The sequence below is a fragment of the Bombina bombina genome, chromosome 2 (genome assembly GCF_027579735.1).
Source record: "Bombina bombina isolate aBomBom1 chromosome 2, aBomBom1.pri, whole genome shotgun sequence".
Classification (NCBI taxonomy): domain Eukaryota; kingdom Metazoa; phylum Chordata; class Amphibia; order Anura; family Bombinatoridae; genus Bombina; species Bombina bombina.
In genome coordinates this window covers 1,061,342,511-1,061,359,040 of record NC_069500.1, presented here as the reverse complement: position 1 = coordinate 1,061,359,040, position 16,530 = coordinate 1,061,342,511, and the positions used below count along the sequence as shown (strand labels likewise).

Here is a 16,530-nt window from a genome sequence, read left to right as displayed (position 1 = left end):
GGTGGGGGATCAGTGAGGTTGGGGTCTAAGGGGGGATCCTACACATAAGCATATGTAAATATGCTTTTTTTTTATTTTTAAAAAAGGGCCAAATACCTTTTATTTTAGTACTGGCAGAGTTTCTGCCAGTACTTAAGATGGCGGGGACAATTGTGGGGTGGGGGAGGGAAGAGAGCTGTTTGGGAGGGATCAGGGGGTCTGATGTTTCAGGTGGGAGGCTGAGCTCTACACTAAAGCTAAAATTAACCCTGCAAGCTACATAATTAACCCCTTCACTGCTAGCCATAATACACGTGTGATGCGCACCGGCATTTAGAGGCCTTCTAATTACCAAAAAGCAATGCCAAAGCCATATATGTCTGCTATTTCTGAACAAAGGGGATCCCAGAGAAGCATTTACAACCATTTGTGCCATAATTGCACAAGCTGTTTGTAAATAATTTCAGTGAGAAACCTAAAATTGAGAAAAAATTAACTTTTTTTTAATTTGATCGCATTTGGCGGTGAAATGGTGGCATGAAATATACCAAAATTGGCCTAGATCAATACTTGGGGTTGTCTACTACACTACACTAAAGCTAAAACTACCCCAAAAAGCTCCCTACATGCTCCCTAATTAACCCCTTCACTGCTGGGCATAATACACGTGTGGTGCGCAGTGGCATTTAGCGGCCTTCTAATTACCAAAAAGCAACGCCAAAGTCATATATGTCTGCTATTTCTGAACAAAGGGGATCTCAGAGAAGAATTTACAACCATTTATGCCATAATTGCACAAGCTGTTTGTAAATAATTTAAGTTAGAAACCAAAAGTTTGTGAACAAAATTGTGAAAAGTGAACGATTTTTTGTATTTGATTGCATTTGGCGGTGAAATGGTGGCATGAAATATACCAAAATGGGCCTAGATCAATACTTTGGGATGTCTACTAAAAAAAAATATATACACATGTCAATGGCTATTCAGAGATTCCTGAAAGATATCAGTGTTCTAATGTAACTGTCGCTAATTTTGAAAAGAAATGGTTTGGAAATAGCAAAGTGCTACTTGTATTTATGGTCCTATAGTTTACAAAAAAAGCAAAGAACATGTAAACATTGGGTATTTCTAAACTCAGGACAAAATTTAGAAACTATTTAGCATGAGTGTTTTTTGGTGATTGTAGATGTGTAACAGATTTTGGGGGTCAAAGTTAGAAAAAGTGTGTTTTTTTCCATTTTTTCCTCATATTTTATAATTTTTTTTATAGTAAATTATAAGATATGATGAAAATAATGGTATCTTTAGAAAGTCCATTTAATGGCGAGAAAAACTGTATATAATATGTGTGGGTACAGTAAATGAGTAAGAGGAAAATGACAGCTAAACACAAACACCTCAAAAATGTAAAAATAGCCTTGGTCCCAAACGGACAGAAAATGGAAAAGTGCTGTGGTCATTAAGGGGTTAATATAACCATGTGATTCTGGAGTAGACTGTCCCTTTAATGGTGAGGGACATTCTCATCCCTTTTACTAGTTAGTAAAAAATAAACACTTCTCCCATAAAATATTAATCTTTGTAGAATACCTACGTTTACAATAGCAGCTATTTGAATCATGAAAGTGTAATTTTGACTAGGCTGCCCTTCGTGTGTCTTTGCTGTTTCTGTTTTACAAGCAATCTGGATTATTCCCCTATACACACACACACTGATTGTACAGGCATACAGCCATGCTCAAAGTCCTAAGTGACTTTTAAATGAGGTCTTGTTACATTAAACCAAAAATGTTCATATTAGGTCATCAGTGATTACAACATTATACTGGTAAAAGAAACTACTACCCGAATTTTCTCTCATGATTCAGATAGAAAGTTGTTTAAAATTACATGTGCTAATTTACTTCTATTACAAATGTTTCTTCATTCTCTTATCTTTTGTTGAAAAGAGGGATGTATGCTTAGGAGCCAGACTATTTCTGTATAGCACTATATGGCAGCAGTTTTGCTACAATGGTATCTATTTACATGAGCAATAGATGGCAGCACTATTTCCTGCCATGTAGTGCGCCAGATGCCTTACTAGATATCTCTTCATCACAGAATATCATGAGAACGAAGCAAATTTGATAACTGTAAATAATAAGTAAATTTGAATATTTTCTAAATGGATTGCTCTGTCTGAATCACATAAGAAAATGTTTGGGTTTCATATCCCGTTAAGGAAATAGAGTGGTTTATTAGGATGAAAGAGAACACACTGCTAAAATTAGGTAATATTGTGGTGATGTCCACTAAAATGTGTAATCTCTAATCAGCCAAGTGAAATGTATAAAACAATACATTTTAACCCAACTGCTCAGTAAAATCTAAAATAAACACTGGTATTACCATGTTAAAATTCTAAATAAAACGAGTTACATATGTACAAGCAAAGCAGTGTAATGGAAACATTCTAAAAATAATCCGGTGTTTATCTACAGTCACCAAAAAGGGCTGAGTGACTCGGAATTATGTTACAGCCAAGAGAAGAAGCCGTCTCAGACAGAATGACCCTTTCGCCCTTGGGTCAGGAGGGAACACGACGCTATACAAAATACTGCATCGCACATTTTAACACGTCCGTGGGTTAATAACCCAGGAAACCAGCATATTCCACATGCGATTAAAGATCTGACAGTTCTCTGCTTAGCGCACACACAAATGCGGTCCGGGGTAGGAGGGGACTTTGCTGACATACGCACCTGGAAAAAAGCCGTATAGTAAATCCGCCACCTACAGAACGCTGCTAGACTCGGCAATGGTGACAAGTATGAACTTCTGGGTCACATGACAGCGTGACTGTGGGAGAGGAAGCAGTGACATCTAGTGGGTACTGCTCCAAAGCGCAGCCAGCGTGCAGCTTTTATTCCAAGGCAACAGACAAAAAAGCTTTCCAAACTATATTCTACCTACACCTGGTAAACGGCAGCTTTAGACTACTGTGAAGGGAATGGATTACGGATAATAAACACTAATAAATGAGAGGGAAAATAGTTTTGCATCTCAATGCAAGTTTTGAAGATAACCTAGCTAGTGTGCTGCTATGGTAAATTTAACATATCTTGCAAGCAAATATTTTTAAACTCTACAATACTTCTCCCTTTAATATATTTGCTGCTAAAGTATAGAAGGAAGATTTTAGAGAAGCTGAACTGTTCCGTTCCTCACCTCTTGTCACCCCATTGAACCCCTTAGCATGTAAGGTGACTTACAACAGTTCCACTTATGGCAGGACCCTCTTTTAAATGCTACCTTTACATATTATGCATGTGATTAGTGCTACAGAATCTCTTGGCACTCTGAAAATTAATTATAATAATTTAATGCTTTTAATCTGGATTCTAACTTCCTTAAAGGGATATGTAACCCATGCTTTAGAGAAAGCATGCAATCTTTAACAACTTTCAAAGTTACTTCTATCATCTAATTAGTTTTGTTCTTTTAGTATCCTATGTTGAAAATCATATCTAGATAGGCTCAGGAGCTGCTGATTGGTGGCTTTACATGTATGCCTCATATTATTGGCTCACCCATGTGCATTGATGTTGCTTCAAACAAAAGATACTAAGAGAAGGAAGCAAAATAGGTAATAGAAGTAAATTGGAAAGCGGCCTAAAATCACATTCTGTATCTAAACCATGAGAGAGAAAAAAAATAGGGTTTCATGTCCCTTTAATGCAAGTCTCTACCCGGGTATAATTTCTTATTATACAGTGTAGGCAGCTACATAGTCTTTTCTTAGAGGGCCCATTCCAGGCAACCCAAATGATAAAACTGCAGCACAAGCTATCATTTTACATTTAGTGTTGTGTTCAGTTGACTGCCCAGCATAACCAATAGAAAAACGTCCCAGAGAACATAAAGGGGTCGATTTATCAAAGGCTTCGTCTGCACATTCTCACAAGAGAACCTGCAGTCCGTTATTTATGAAGCAGCGGTCATCAGACAGCTGCTTCCCTAACTCTTCTCCACCACTTAGGTGGAGAATTTCAATCTCCTCGGTCTCGTCCAACCGGGGAGATTGACAGCTCTTCCCCGCGCGTGATTGGCTGTACGCGGGCAAGGGGCAGTGTTGCACAAGAGCGCAAAATAGCTTTCTTGCGCAATGCTGAATTCTGCCAGCGGAATTTGTTCGAGCAGAGCCAAGCTGCGGCGGACAAGGGCGCATATGTATGCCCCTGTAGCTTGATAAATCAACCCCAAAGTGGCAGCTTATGCAGATATATGTTTGTGGGCTGGGAATACTGAGTTCATATGCTATTGGTGACACTGCCAGGCAAAGGACTCTAGGAGTATCAAGCTGGGGTATACATTAGAACAAATCGCTCTACCTCTTCCCATTTGTAACAAAAATAACTCATGCTTGCTGGATATGGATCATTCTTGCTCTGTATTTTGATTTAATCCTTGTACTTTGCCTTGCATGTTTATGCAGTTAACTTACATATTATAAACAGACACGAAACTCCAAAAGTTAAGAGCTGTAAGAGATGTAACATTTTAGCAACAATGGCTCGTGGAGCTTTCTCATGCCCTACCATAACCTTTCATATTCTACCACACTATTATAGTATTAAGTATATCACAGGGTGTAGAATTCACGGTTAAGATTTGAGCACTGGCAAAAGCTACACAGATGAAAACAAAAAGTGAACCTGTGCGAATCCTTACTACAGGTTACTTAAAGGAATAGTCAAGTCCAAAAAAACAACAAAAAAAACTTCCATGATTCAAAAAGGGCACGTAATTTTAAACAACTTTCTAATTTACTTTTATCACCAATTTTGCTTTGTTCTCTTGGTATTCTTAGTTGAAAGCTAAACCTAGGAGGTTCATATGCTAATTTCTTAGACCTTGAAGGCCGCCTCTAATCTAAATGCCCTTTGAATGTTTTTCACCACTAGAGGGCATTAGTTCATTTGTTTCATATAGATAACAATATTGAGCTCTTACACGTGAATTTACTGTGGAGTGAGCACTGATTAGCTAAAATGTGTCAAAAGAACTGAAATAAGGGGGCAGTCTGCGGAGGCTTAGCTACAAGGTAATTACAGAGGTAAAACATGTATTATTAAACTGGGGAATGGGTAATTAAGGGATTATCTATCTTTTAAAGGACCAGTCAACACAGTAGATTTGCGTAATCAACAAATACAAGGTAACAAGACAATGAAATAGCACTATGTTTTAACTTCAAAATTAGTAGATTTTTTTTTCAGACAATTTTAAAAGTTATGTCTATTTCCACTCCCCCTGTACCTTGTGACAGCCATCAGCCAATCACAAATGCATGCACGTTTATTCTGCACATGCTCAGTAGGAGCTGGTGACTCAAAAAGTTTAAATATAAAAAGACTGTGCACATTTTGTTAATGGAAGTAAATTGGAAAGTTGTTTAAAATCGCATGCTCTATCTGAATAATGAAAGTTTAATTTTGACTTGAGTGTCCCTTTAAGAAAACAAACATCGTATTGACTGTCCCTTTAAAGGCAAAAAAAAGTGAATACACACTCTGAATCATGAAATAACAATGTTTGGTTTCACATCCATTTAATGCCATGTGCCTCTAGCACAATGTTTTTGTACTGACCAATCCTGAAGAAGACTAACTGAGCAAACTTGTAAAACACAAACAAAACACTGCTGGTATAGGGCCACAATGTTTAATGTTCATCTTTGTGAAGAGGAAACAACTGCACATGACAAAACACGTATGGAATATTTCCGATGGTGTTAAATATGTTGTTCACATGACATTCAGAGCACATTGTTTGATGTCTGCGTGTCAGATTAGGTCTTCTAAAATGAGGAATCTGTAGGCAGCATATTTCTCTAGAAGGCTTTGGGGAATGCATACTTGGATTGAACAACCAGTAATTATTATCTTGTGTTACTTCATTAATTTATGATGTCTCAGTTTTATGATTAATCATAATGCCTTGCAGTTAGAGTGAAAGACTCTAAAAGGACATAAGGATCATTGCAATTTTAACATTGTAAATGTAAAGGAACTTTTTGTTCTAATGTGCCAGAAATTGATTAAGTGGGATCAGCATTACAACTCTTTTAGCTTGTCTGATATACATTTTGTAGTATGAAAAATAATCAAGTAATTAAAGGCATATGAAACCCAAACTTTGTCTTTAATGATTCAGATAGAAATATATCAGTCTAATTTTATTTAAACCTCATAACACACTGGTAGGACCAAACTTGGTCTATTTCTGTAAAACATTTTAAAAGAACACTATAGGAAATACAGTACTGTATTATAAATGATATATGGCACAAATGGTACAATGTCACATAAATAGTGTATATCAAAGCTCAGGCAAAATGAGAGCACTTAAGTGCCAAAGCACGCTCTCTCAGATTGTCTGTAGCTTACAGTCCATATATAACAAACACAGTGGATGAAATGACAATGGAATGATGGTGATGAGAATGACATCTCAGTGTGTACAACACCCTCTCCTTCCACATCCAGTTTAACGTAGATAGTGTGATTAATGAAACTGTCACAAGTTATCCACTTATAAATGATGTGCACACTGTAGCTTTAAAAAACAACATTTTGGGAAAAAGGCATTCCTTGTAAGCAATACTGACTTCAATAGTATACAGATCCTTATCGCTGCTCCAGTGTAGAAAGTGTTCTGCTGCTTTGATTGTTCTCACAGGTCTCCTTGCAAATAGGAGATTCCCCTCTGGGACCTGCTACCACAACGTCCAGCCGACAAAGACCTCAGCAATCACAAGCCCAGCACACAAGTACAGCTTCCCACAGGCTCAGAGCGGTGTTTCAAAAGTGATTATCCACACATTTTTCCAAAATGGCGATTTTAAAGCTACAGTGTGCACATAATTTATTAGTGGATAACTTGTGACAGTTTCACTGATCACACTACCCAAGTTAAACTGGAAGATGTCATTCCATTGTCATTTCATCCACTGTTTGTTATATATGGACTGTCCGCTACAGACAATCTGTATGAGAGAGCGTGCTTTGGCACTTAAGACATTGTACCTTTTGTGCCATATATCATTTATAATACAGTACTGTATTTCCTATAGTGTTCTTTAAAAATGTTTTACAGAAATAGACCAAGTTTGGTCCCACCGGTTTGTTATGAGGTTTAAATAAAATTAGACTGATATATTTTTTCACTGCAAGTGCTGCCTGTGTCATTCTTTTCATCTCTCTCTACTTATTTTATTTAAATCTAATTAGACTGTATGCACTGCAGATGGACTTTAAAATAGTTTTAAAATAATTTAGTGCACACCTATTTTGTTATAACTTTCTAATTTACTCCTATTATCATTTTTCTTTGTTCTCTTGGTATCTTTATTTGAAAAGCAGGAATGTAAGCTTAGGAGACAGCCCATTTTTGGTTCTGCACCTGGGTAGCGCTTGCAGATTGGTGGCTAAATGTAGCCTCAAACTTAAATTGATAATAGGAGTAAATTAGAAAGTTGCTGCTCTATCTGAATTATGAAATACAAAATGTGGGTTTCATATCCCTTTAAAGGGACATAAAATCCAAACATTTTCTTTCACAATTCACAAAGACCATACAATTTTAAACAGCCTTCCAATTTACTTCTATTATCAAATATGCTTTGTTATTTTGGTATCCTTTATTGAAGGAGCAGCAATGCACTACTGGGAGCAAAATGAACACATTGGATGAGCCAATGACAAGATGCATATATGTAGTGCTTTTCAACAAAGGATTCTAAGAGAATAAATTAAATAAGATGACAGAAATTAATTGGAAAGTTGTTTAAAATTACACCCTCTATCTGAAATCTTTAAATAAAAAAGTTGGGGTTCATGTCCCATTAAATATTCATGGTTCATATAGAGTATGCAATTTTAATAGACTTTTTAGTTTACTTATTTTAACAAATTTACTTCCTTCTCTTTATATCCTTTGTTGAAAAACAGACAGCAATACACTACTTAGAGGTATAGCTGGTGATTGCTGGCTACGCACATATGCCATTTGTCACTGGCTTACCAGATGTATTCAGCTAGGTATATTGCTGCTCAGAAGCCAACTATGTGCTTAACCTCGTTTGCATGGGCTAAACAAAGTTATATGCAAGCAATAGAGCAATAAGAGAATGTTCTAACACAGTATTTCTCAATTCCAGTCCTGAGGGCAAACCAGATTTTAAGGATTACAACTTGGGTGACTGCAGGGTATAACCATGGTTACTGATCAGCTGAATATTTCACTTGTGCAGTTCAGATAGCCTAAAAATCTGGCCTGTTAGTGTGCCTCAAGGACTGACATTGTGAAACACTGCAGGTTACAATGCTGATGAGGTTGGTAGAATTGGAAGCACACATTGCCAATATTGTGTAATTGCAATAATCAAATATAAGTAAAGGGATACAGACGTGATACACAAAGTTATCAACTAATTGTACTGAAAAAACCAAGGATGTTTTTAGCAAGAATAAACCATTTTGCTGGTTTTAAGTTTACTATGGGAATTTATCGTAGCTGAGCCTTCTAACCCTACACTTCCTCAATCTGCTGTTTTCTTTACACAGACTTGCTCTCTGCAGCAAACACAGGATGCTCAGACCAGGTACAACACAGCACTGCTTGGCTGATGCCCTCCCTCACTGTAGGATGCATAACTCTAAAGGGGAGAAGGAACAAAAAGGCCTCAGTACAGTAGAATTAGGAGGCTCAGTTAATGATGCATATTTAGCCAAAATAAATCACACAGAATGTTTGATTTTTTTTTGCTAAAACACCTTTAATGCATTGATAATAAAAAGACAAGGAATTATTAATTAAAAGGGACATGAAAGCCTAACTTTTTCTTTCATGATCCAGATACAACATACAATTTTAAACAGGTTTTCAATTTACTTCTACTACCAAATTTGATTCATTCTGTTGGTATCCTTTGTTGAAGGTGCAGTAATTCACTAGTACTGAAAGCTAGCTGAAAGCCAATGGCAAGAGGCATATATGTGCTACCACCAATCAGCAGCTTCTGAGCCTACCTATGTATTATTTTCAACAAAGGATATAAAGAAAGCAAAAATAGAATCAAATTATAAAGTTATTTAAAACTGCAAGCTCTATATGACTCATGAAAGAAAAAAACAAAAAACTTGGGTTTCATGTCCCTTATAATGGTTATCTGATCAATTTATTAAAACCCATTGGTTTGATTTAATCAATTTCAGTGTTCTGCCCAGGACCTTTATAGCAGGTGCACCACTTAAGTCACCTGGTGGGCAAAACTTTATGTGGAGAACACTGCATTTGAGGTGATATAAGTCACTGTCTAAATAAATGTATGTCAAATTATAATAATGACCCAGTTTGACTCTCTTTTTCTTTTTCCTTTGCAATGCATTTTTAGGCAGCAGATATGGGTGTAATCGGTCGTCCCTGCTGTGAACAGGTACTCACATCAAACACATGCAAATATAGAAAAGTGTCATATTAAAAAAGGATAAAAAAGGTCAAAATTAAAATGTGCAAAAATGTATTTCAATTAGAAATAGAAGCATTTTTGCGATATACTCCCATTAGCAAAAATGCTTCTAGTATTACTGGTTTTCTGCGGCATATGCACATATCCTGTGAGGGCCGTACACCAGTATTCAAAGCTCAGAGAACTGAAGGTGGTGTGTATTGCTTGTGTCCAACAAGCCACAACTAATTCTCTTAGAAGTTGTGATGTTTGCATTCTGCTGCACAGGCACTTATAGGATATGTGCGTAGCTGCAAGAAAAACTGTAATAAATTAACCCCTTAATGACCGAGGACGTGCAGGGTACGTCCTCAGAAAAAAGGCAGTTAACGCCTGAGAACGTACCCTGCATGTCCTCGGTGTGGAAAGCAGCTGGAAGCGATCCTGCTCGCTTCCAGCTGCTTTCCGGTTATTGCAGTGATGCCTCGATATGGAGGCATCCTGCAATAACCTTCTACGGCCATCCGATGCAGAGAGAGCCACTCTGTGGCCCTCTCTGCACCGGACATCGATGGCCGGTATCGTTGGTGGGTGGGAGCCGGTGTGGGAGGTGGGTGGCGGCCATCGATGGCCCTGGTCATGTGGAGGGGGGCGGGATCGTGGGCGGGGGAGTCCGGGGGTGCGCGCACGTGCACGAGGGGGCGGGTGGGAACCGCTACACTACAGAAAAATGTGTCCCAAAACAAAATAAAAGTGGGACCTAGAATGTAAAAAAAAAAAAACTTTAGGTGTCATTTATGTGGTGGGGGTTGGTCCGTGGGGGGTGGGAAGCTACACTACAGAAAAAGATAAAGAAAAATAAACATTTGTTTGTGTGCAAACTGGGTACTGGCAGACAGCTGCCAGTACCCAAGATGGCCCCCAATAAGGCAGAGGGGGAGGCTTAGAGAGCTGTTTTGGGGGGGGGATCAGGGAGGTTGGGGGGATCCTAAACACAGCATATGTAAATATGCTTTTTTTTTTTTTTCTTTAAAAAAACAAAAAAAAAACTTTTATTTTAGTACTGGCAGACTTTCTGCCAGTACTTAAGATGGCGGGGACAATTGTGGGGTGGGGGAGGGAAGGATCAGGGGGTGGGATGTGTCAGGTGGGAGGCTGATATCTACACTAAAGCTAAAATTAACCCTGCAAGCTCCCTACAAACTACCTAATTAACCCCTTCACTGCTAGCCATAATACACGTGTGATGCGCAGCAGCATTTAGCGACTTTCTAATTACCAAAAAGCAACGCCAAAGTCATACATGTCTGCTATTTCTGAACAAAGGACATCCCAGAGAAGCATTTACAACCATTTGTGCCATAATTGCACAAGCTGTTTGTAAATAATTTCAGTGAGAAACCTAAAATTGTGAAAAAATTAACGTTTTTTTTAATTTGATCGCATTTGGCGGTGAAATGGTGGCATAAAATATACCAAAATGGGCCTAGATCAATACTTGGGGTTGTCTACTACACTACAGCTAAAATTAACCCTAGAAGCTCCCTAATTAACCCCTTCACTGCTGGGCATAATACACGTATTGTGCGCAGTGGCATTTAGCAGCCTTCTAATTACCAAAAAGCAAAGCCAAAGCCATATATGTCTGCTATTTCTGAACAAAGCGGATCCCAGAGAAGCATTTACAACCATTTATGCTATAATTGCATAAGTTGTTTGTAAATAATTTCAGTGAGAAACCTAAAGTTTGTGAAAAAAATTGTGAAAAAGTGAACAATTTTTTTTTATTTGATCGCATTTGGCGGTGAAATGGTGGCATGAAATATACCAAAATGGGCCTAGATCAATACTTTGAGATGTCTTCTAAAAAAAAATATATACATGTCAATGGATATTCAGGGATTCCTGAAAGATATTAGTGTTCCAATGTAACTAGCGCTAATTTTGAAAAAAAGTGGTTTTGAAATAGCAAAGTGCTACTTGTATTTATGGCCCTATAACTTGCAAAAAAAGCAAAGAACATGTAAACATTGGGTATTTCTAAACTCAGGACAAAATTTAGAAACTATTTAGCATGGGTGTTTTTTGGTGGTTGTAGATGTGTAACAGATTTTGGGGGTCAAAGTAAGAAAAAGTGTGTTTTTTTCAATTTTTTCCTTATATTTTATAATGTTTTTTATAGTAAATTATAAGATATGATGAAAATAATGGTATCTTTAGAAAGTCCATTTAATGGTGAGAAAAACGGTATAAAATATGTGTGGGTACAGTAAATGAGTAAGAGGAAAATTACAGCTAAACACAAACACCGCATAAATGTAAAAATAGCCTTGGTCCCAAACGGACAGAAAATGGAAAAGTGCTGCGGTCATTAAGGGGTTAAACACGCTTGTAGTAAGAGTTAAGTATATTGCAAAAAGACTTTAAGTCACCCTAATCGAAATAAGAATGCAACTGCTTTTAAAGGGACACTGTACTAAAAAAAAAACAAAAAAAAAAACCTTTCCATATGCCAAATAAACGTTGTGAAACAGTACCTTTTTCAATGCACTGTTATTTTCAAATATTTACCGTTTTGCCGTAATCTTTGTTTATTTTTTTTTCCCATTTTCCAAATCCACTCCATGGGTACCTTTTCAAGCTGTCCAGCCTGGGCTGATAACCCAGGTTAGGATATGGTGGCACTTAGCTATGATGCGCATGCGCAAGCTTGCACATACATCACTCGCTGGATAGCTGTTGAATGTAGGAGACTTGGTTGTAGGTAATATGGGCTTAAGCACATGCGCGATCTCACAGGACTTAATGTGCATGCGCAAGATGAAGCATTATTATTTTAATAATATGCAAAGAAACGGCCACCGATTGGCGGAAGGAACGAGTGCACAGCCCATATTAGTGGGTTATCATTCATGACGTCAGGATAAAAAGTTTATAAACGTTTAATAGTCTACACGGATCGTTCAACATTCACAGTAAGTGAATTTTCTTAATTTAATATTGATAATTGCATTTTTTTTTTTACAGTAATCCTTTAAGGCATTGCAGTAATCCTTTAAGGCATTGCAGTATTGCATTCAATTGTTGTATAAACAATATTTCTGCACCCCCTGGGTGCTTTCTTCCAGGCCACACTACTTGCCCCCTTTCTAGAGAGATTTTTGTTTAAAGGGATATGAAACCCAAAAATATTATTTTGTGATTCAGACAGAGCATACAATTTACTTCTATTATCAAATTTGCTTTGTTCCCATGGTATTCTTTGTTGAAAAGACACCTAGATAGGTGTCTAGAGCACTACATTGCAGGAAATATTGCTGCCATCTAGTGCTCTTGCAAATTAATAATTCTTGCACAACCGCTGCCATATAGTAATCCAGACACGTACAGCCTCCTGAGCTTATGTTCCTGCTTTTCAACAAAAGATAGCTGGAGAACAAAGGATATTTAAAAATAGTAGTAAATTAGAAAGTTGTTTAAAATTGCATGCTTTGTCTGAATCAAGAACATTTTTGGGTTTCATGTCCCTTTAAAGTGATGGTAAACTTACCCGACTTAAAACTTGTATTCTTATGAAAATTAAAAAAATAAGTAGACTTTCATTCATGAAAACATGCAAACCACTCGTTTTATTTAATTTTTTTATCCGAAATAACAGAATTTTAACATACTTTCCTCCTCCCGTACCACGGCCGCCATTGATTTATTAATCCCACGTGTTTTAACATACCAATAACAGCCCAGGCCAGTCAGCGACACTGATATCATCAAACACGCCCTAAGTTAACAATGCGCATGCGCTAGACATTGGAACGATGAGACCGTAGAATAACGTATTTGAAACGCATGCGCATAGCTAGAGTTGAAGATTTGGATTCCAATACTATGACGTCGCGACGGGTGGTTCTGCTTTCTGTCCGGCTATAGAAAATAACAGGAAGTAATGACAGGGGCGGAGGAAGGAGCGATAACGCTCTGGGAGTAATACATGATTTATTATAGAAAAGAATCAAATAAATAAGGAATAAACAAAGCGACTTTGGTTAGAAAGAACTGAGGATTAATAATATATTTCCCAGATATTGAAAATTTACCATCACTTTAAACACAGACAAGGGAAGTAAAGCATATCCGACTGTAGTGGACCATGCTCTAATGTGTTAAGTATTTTATTATTGCACTATTTAATGAACTTGAAAAGAGGTTAAACACTTAATTAAAAGGGACATGAAACCCAAAAATGTTTTTATTATTCTGATAAAGAAAACAATTAAAAAAAAGTTTCTAATTTACTTCTGTTATCAAATTTGCTTCATTCTCATGGTATTCTTTGATGAAGAGATACCTAGGTAGGTAGCATACATGCACACGCTTTAGGCACTACATGACAGGAAATAATGCTGCCATCTAGTGCTCTTTCTAATGTATAACATTGTTGCAAAACTGCTGCAGACACGTGCACACTCATGAGCCTACCTTCCTGCTTTTCCACAAAGAACAAGAAAATTTGATAATAGAAATTGGAAAGCGGTTTAAAAATTGAACCAATCAGGGATGACATATGTGCATAGCTGCCAATCAATAGCTCTGTTCAGCTCAGAATTGGCTGTATATGGCGAGTATGGAGTGGCCTAAGTACTGTAATAATAAAATGTTCAAGCCCCTTATTTGTTGAAATGTCTTATTATTAAATTGCTTATTAAATTATTAAATTGCTGCAGCCCTCTGGCATTTAAGGGGTTAACAACAAATGGTTTTCCCACATTAATTTAATCCAACTGGTTATGTCATAAATGTTCAAGAATTATGACCCTCAAATGACTGTGGTGATATTGCAGTATATACAGTCAGACAGGTATATATAATTTAGAGGATAAATCCGTATTGTGTATACAAGAAGCAGTGACATATTGTCACAACATGAGCACACACTGTTACACATTACCTTTTAACAACAGCCAGATCAGATGCTTTGTTGCAAGTCAGAACAGGTAGCGAACAATTCTTCTAGTATTTAAACTATAATGGAATGAATTATAGGCCAGTGGCAACCAAAAGGGTTAACCTTTTTTTCTGTAACCCCCGCATTACATAACATGAGCACTGACACAGCAAGACATTACTGTGCTCCTGCTTAGAACCCTATAATGTGTCACTAACACATGCAGATAGGAACAATTCACTCACCTGTTCTAGAAGCCGATCTGGCTGCGGTCCCCGATGCTGAGGGCGCCGCAGTTTTTACTGTCCCACTGTTCGGAACCGCTTTTGCCGGTCCGTCTCCGATCCAGCCCGCTAAACTATGGCAGCAGCCCAATCCAGCTAAAGAACTGAGCACTGGCGGGGAGACAGCCCTCCTCCTTACCGGAGAGTGGTGCGGCTGTTGCCGCAGGGAGGAGGCACACAACGCAGACACGTCTCTCAGCGCCGAGCACAGCCTTCCTGCTGGGCTCTGATACATTCCGTGACTCACAACACAGATCCGGGGTTTCTTCTATACTCTCTTATATCGTAACGATGCACTATAGAAGCTTTAAATATGATAGTAAATACTATATTTTATACTTGTTCCTATAGCAGGAAAATGTATTTACGCCAATAAATAAATATAGACTACACCAGTTCTACACTAGCACAAACGTGACTATTTCATTTACCGGCTTTCTAGCATCTGACTGACTTAATGCCGACTAGTGAGTAATAGGTTACATCAGCTGGTGACGTGAAAAATCCATACAGGAAGCGCTCATTCACTTCCGGGGGTGTCTTATATTAAATAAATGTATATATACATATTTATTAATAACAGAGATTACTTTACAGCAATGCAATTTCCATACATATTTAATAAATATACATTTTACTTATATGACTGATATAAATATGTGGATACAGATAATGCGCTTCTGATCTTGAAGGTCAACCTCCCCTACTACTAAAAAAAGAATTGCTCTGGAAATAGGGTTTCCCTGTGTAGGAGGAGAATGTCAAGCTCTGCAAGTGATGGGAAATAGGGGAAAGGTTATCCAAACGGTAGGGAGTGTACATGCTGATGTCTACACAAATTAAAATTAACCATGGAAATACAAACATGGCTAATGACTTCCAACCTATGTGGACTAAACACCTGAGTTGGAGACGATTTGTAATGGCATTCAATTAAAAAGGCTGTAAAGAAATACAGTACTTGTTTTTCAATATTCTTATTCAAGAACAATATGTTTAAAAATAATAATTTACAATATAATTTCTTATGCTTGTAAGCAAATATATGTGGCAAACTGTATATTTAAAAGGCTTATTTAATATATGCTTATTCAGAGCAATTTTAAAGGGCCACAAACACTTCGTAATGTGAAATATAGTAAAAAAATAAATAAATCTTTGTAATACAGTTAATTTTGCACGGCTGAAAATATTTTTTGCCCCAATTTAGAGAAATCGAAGCAGGGCTGACACTTTCATAAGACAGACAGACATAGGCGATCGCCTGAGAGTGCGCTGCTGCTGGTGGAAGGGGCAGATTTGCGTTGCAGATTTCCAAATAATAATGGCGATGTATATTTTTATAATAAACGTAAATAAAATATGTTAATAACTAGCTAATTTAACAAACATAAAACATGTTATCAAGAAGCAGTAATGGTTAGCTATATGATTTGTTGGGGGGGGGGGTCAGAACATATATATTTGCCACTGTGGGCAAAATTCCTTGAGCTGACTGAAAGCCACACTGTAGATTTTACAAGCCTAACCATGCCACATATCTTTTGCTAATTGTTCTTATCAGAGATAGTAATAATTTTGCAAAGTAATACATTTTTGATACGTCTCGATTGGCACTTCCATGTAAGCAATTACAGCAAAAGGCAAGGTGTTAAAATATTCAAAAAATGTTCACACCATTAACTACGAACTAGTATTCCTATGTAATTTTAAGATGTTGTATATTTCCTTATAAAGACTATTCATATAAACATTATCTGTAATTCAGACTAGCTAGGCACCATTTCTTTAGTGCAGCTAGGAAGAAGGAGGGCAGTGGACAGTACCTTGGA

General features: G+C 37.3%; 1 protein-coding gene across 2 annotated transcripts in view; it reads right to left on the bottom strand.

The window, feature by feature from the left end:
- The window catches only part of NOCT (nocturnin), a 28,766-nt gene extending 13,614 nt beyond the window's left edge, over window positions 1-15,152 (bottom strand). The window contains exon 1 of one of the 2 annotated variants that reach the window (XM_053703669.1): window positions 14,660-15,152. In XM_053703669.1, coding sequence (XP_053559644.1) covers window positions 14,660-14,933 — 274 coding nt within the window. In that variant the 5' untranslated portion in view covers window positions 14,934-15,152. Of the gene's footprint in view, window positions 1-6,631; window positions 6,654-14,659 lie in introns of those variants that run through there. The other variant, XM_053703672.1, reaches the window with a different exon arrangement.
- Window positions 15,153-16,530: the final 1,378 nt, after the last annotated feature.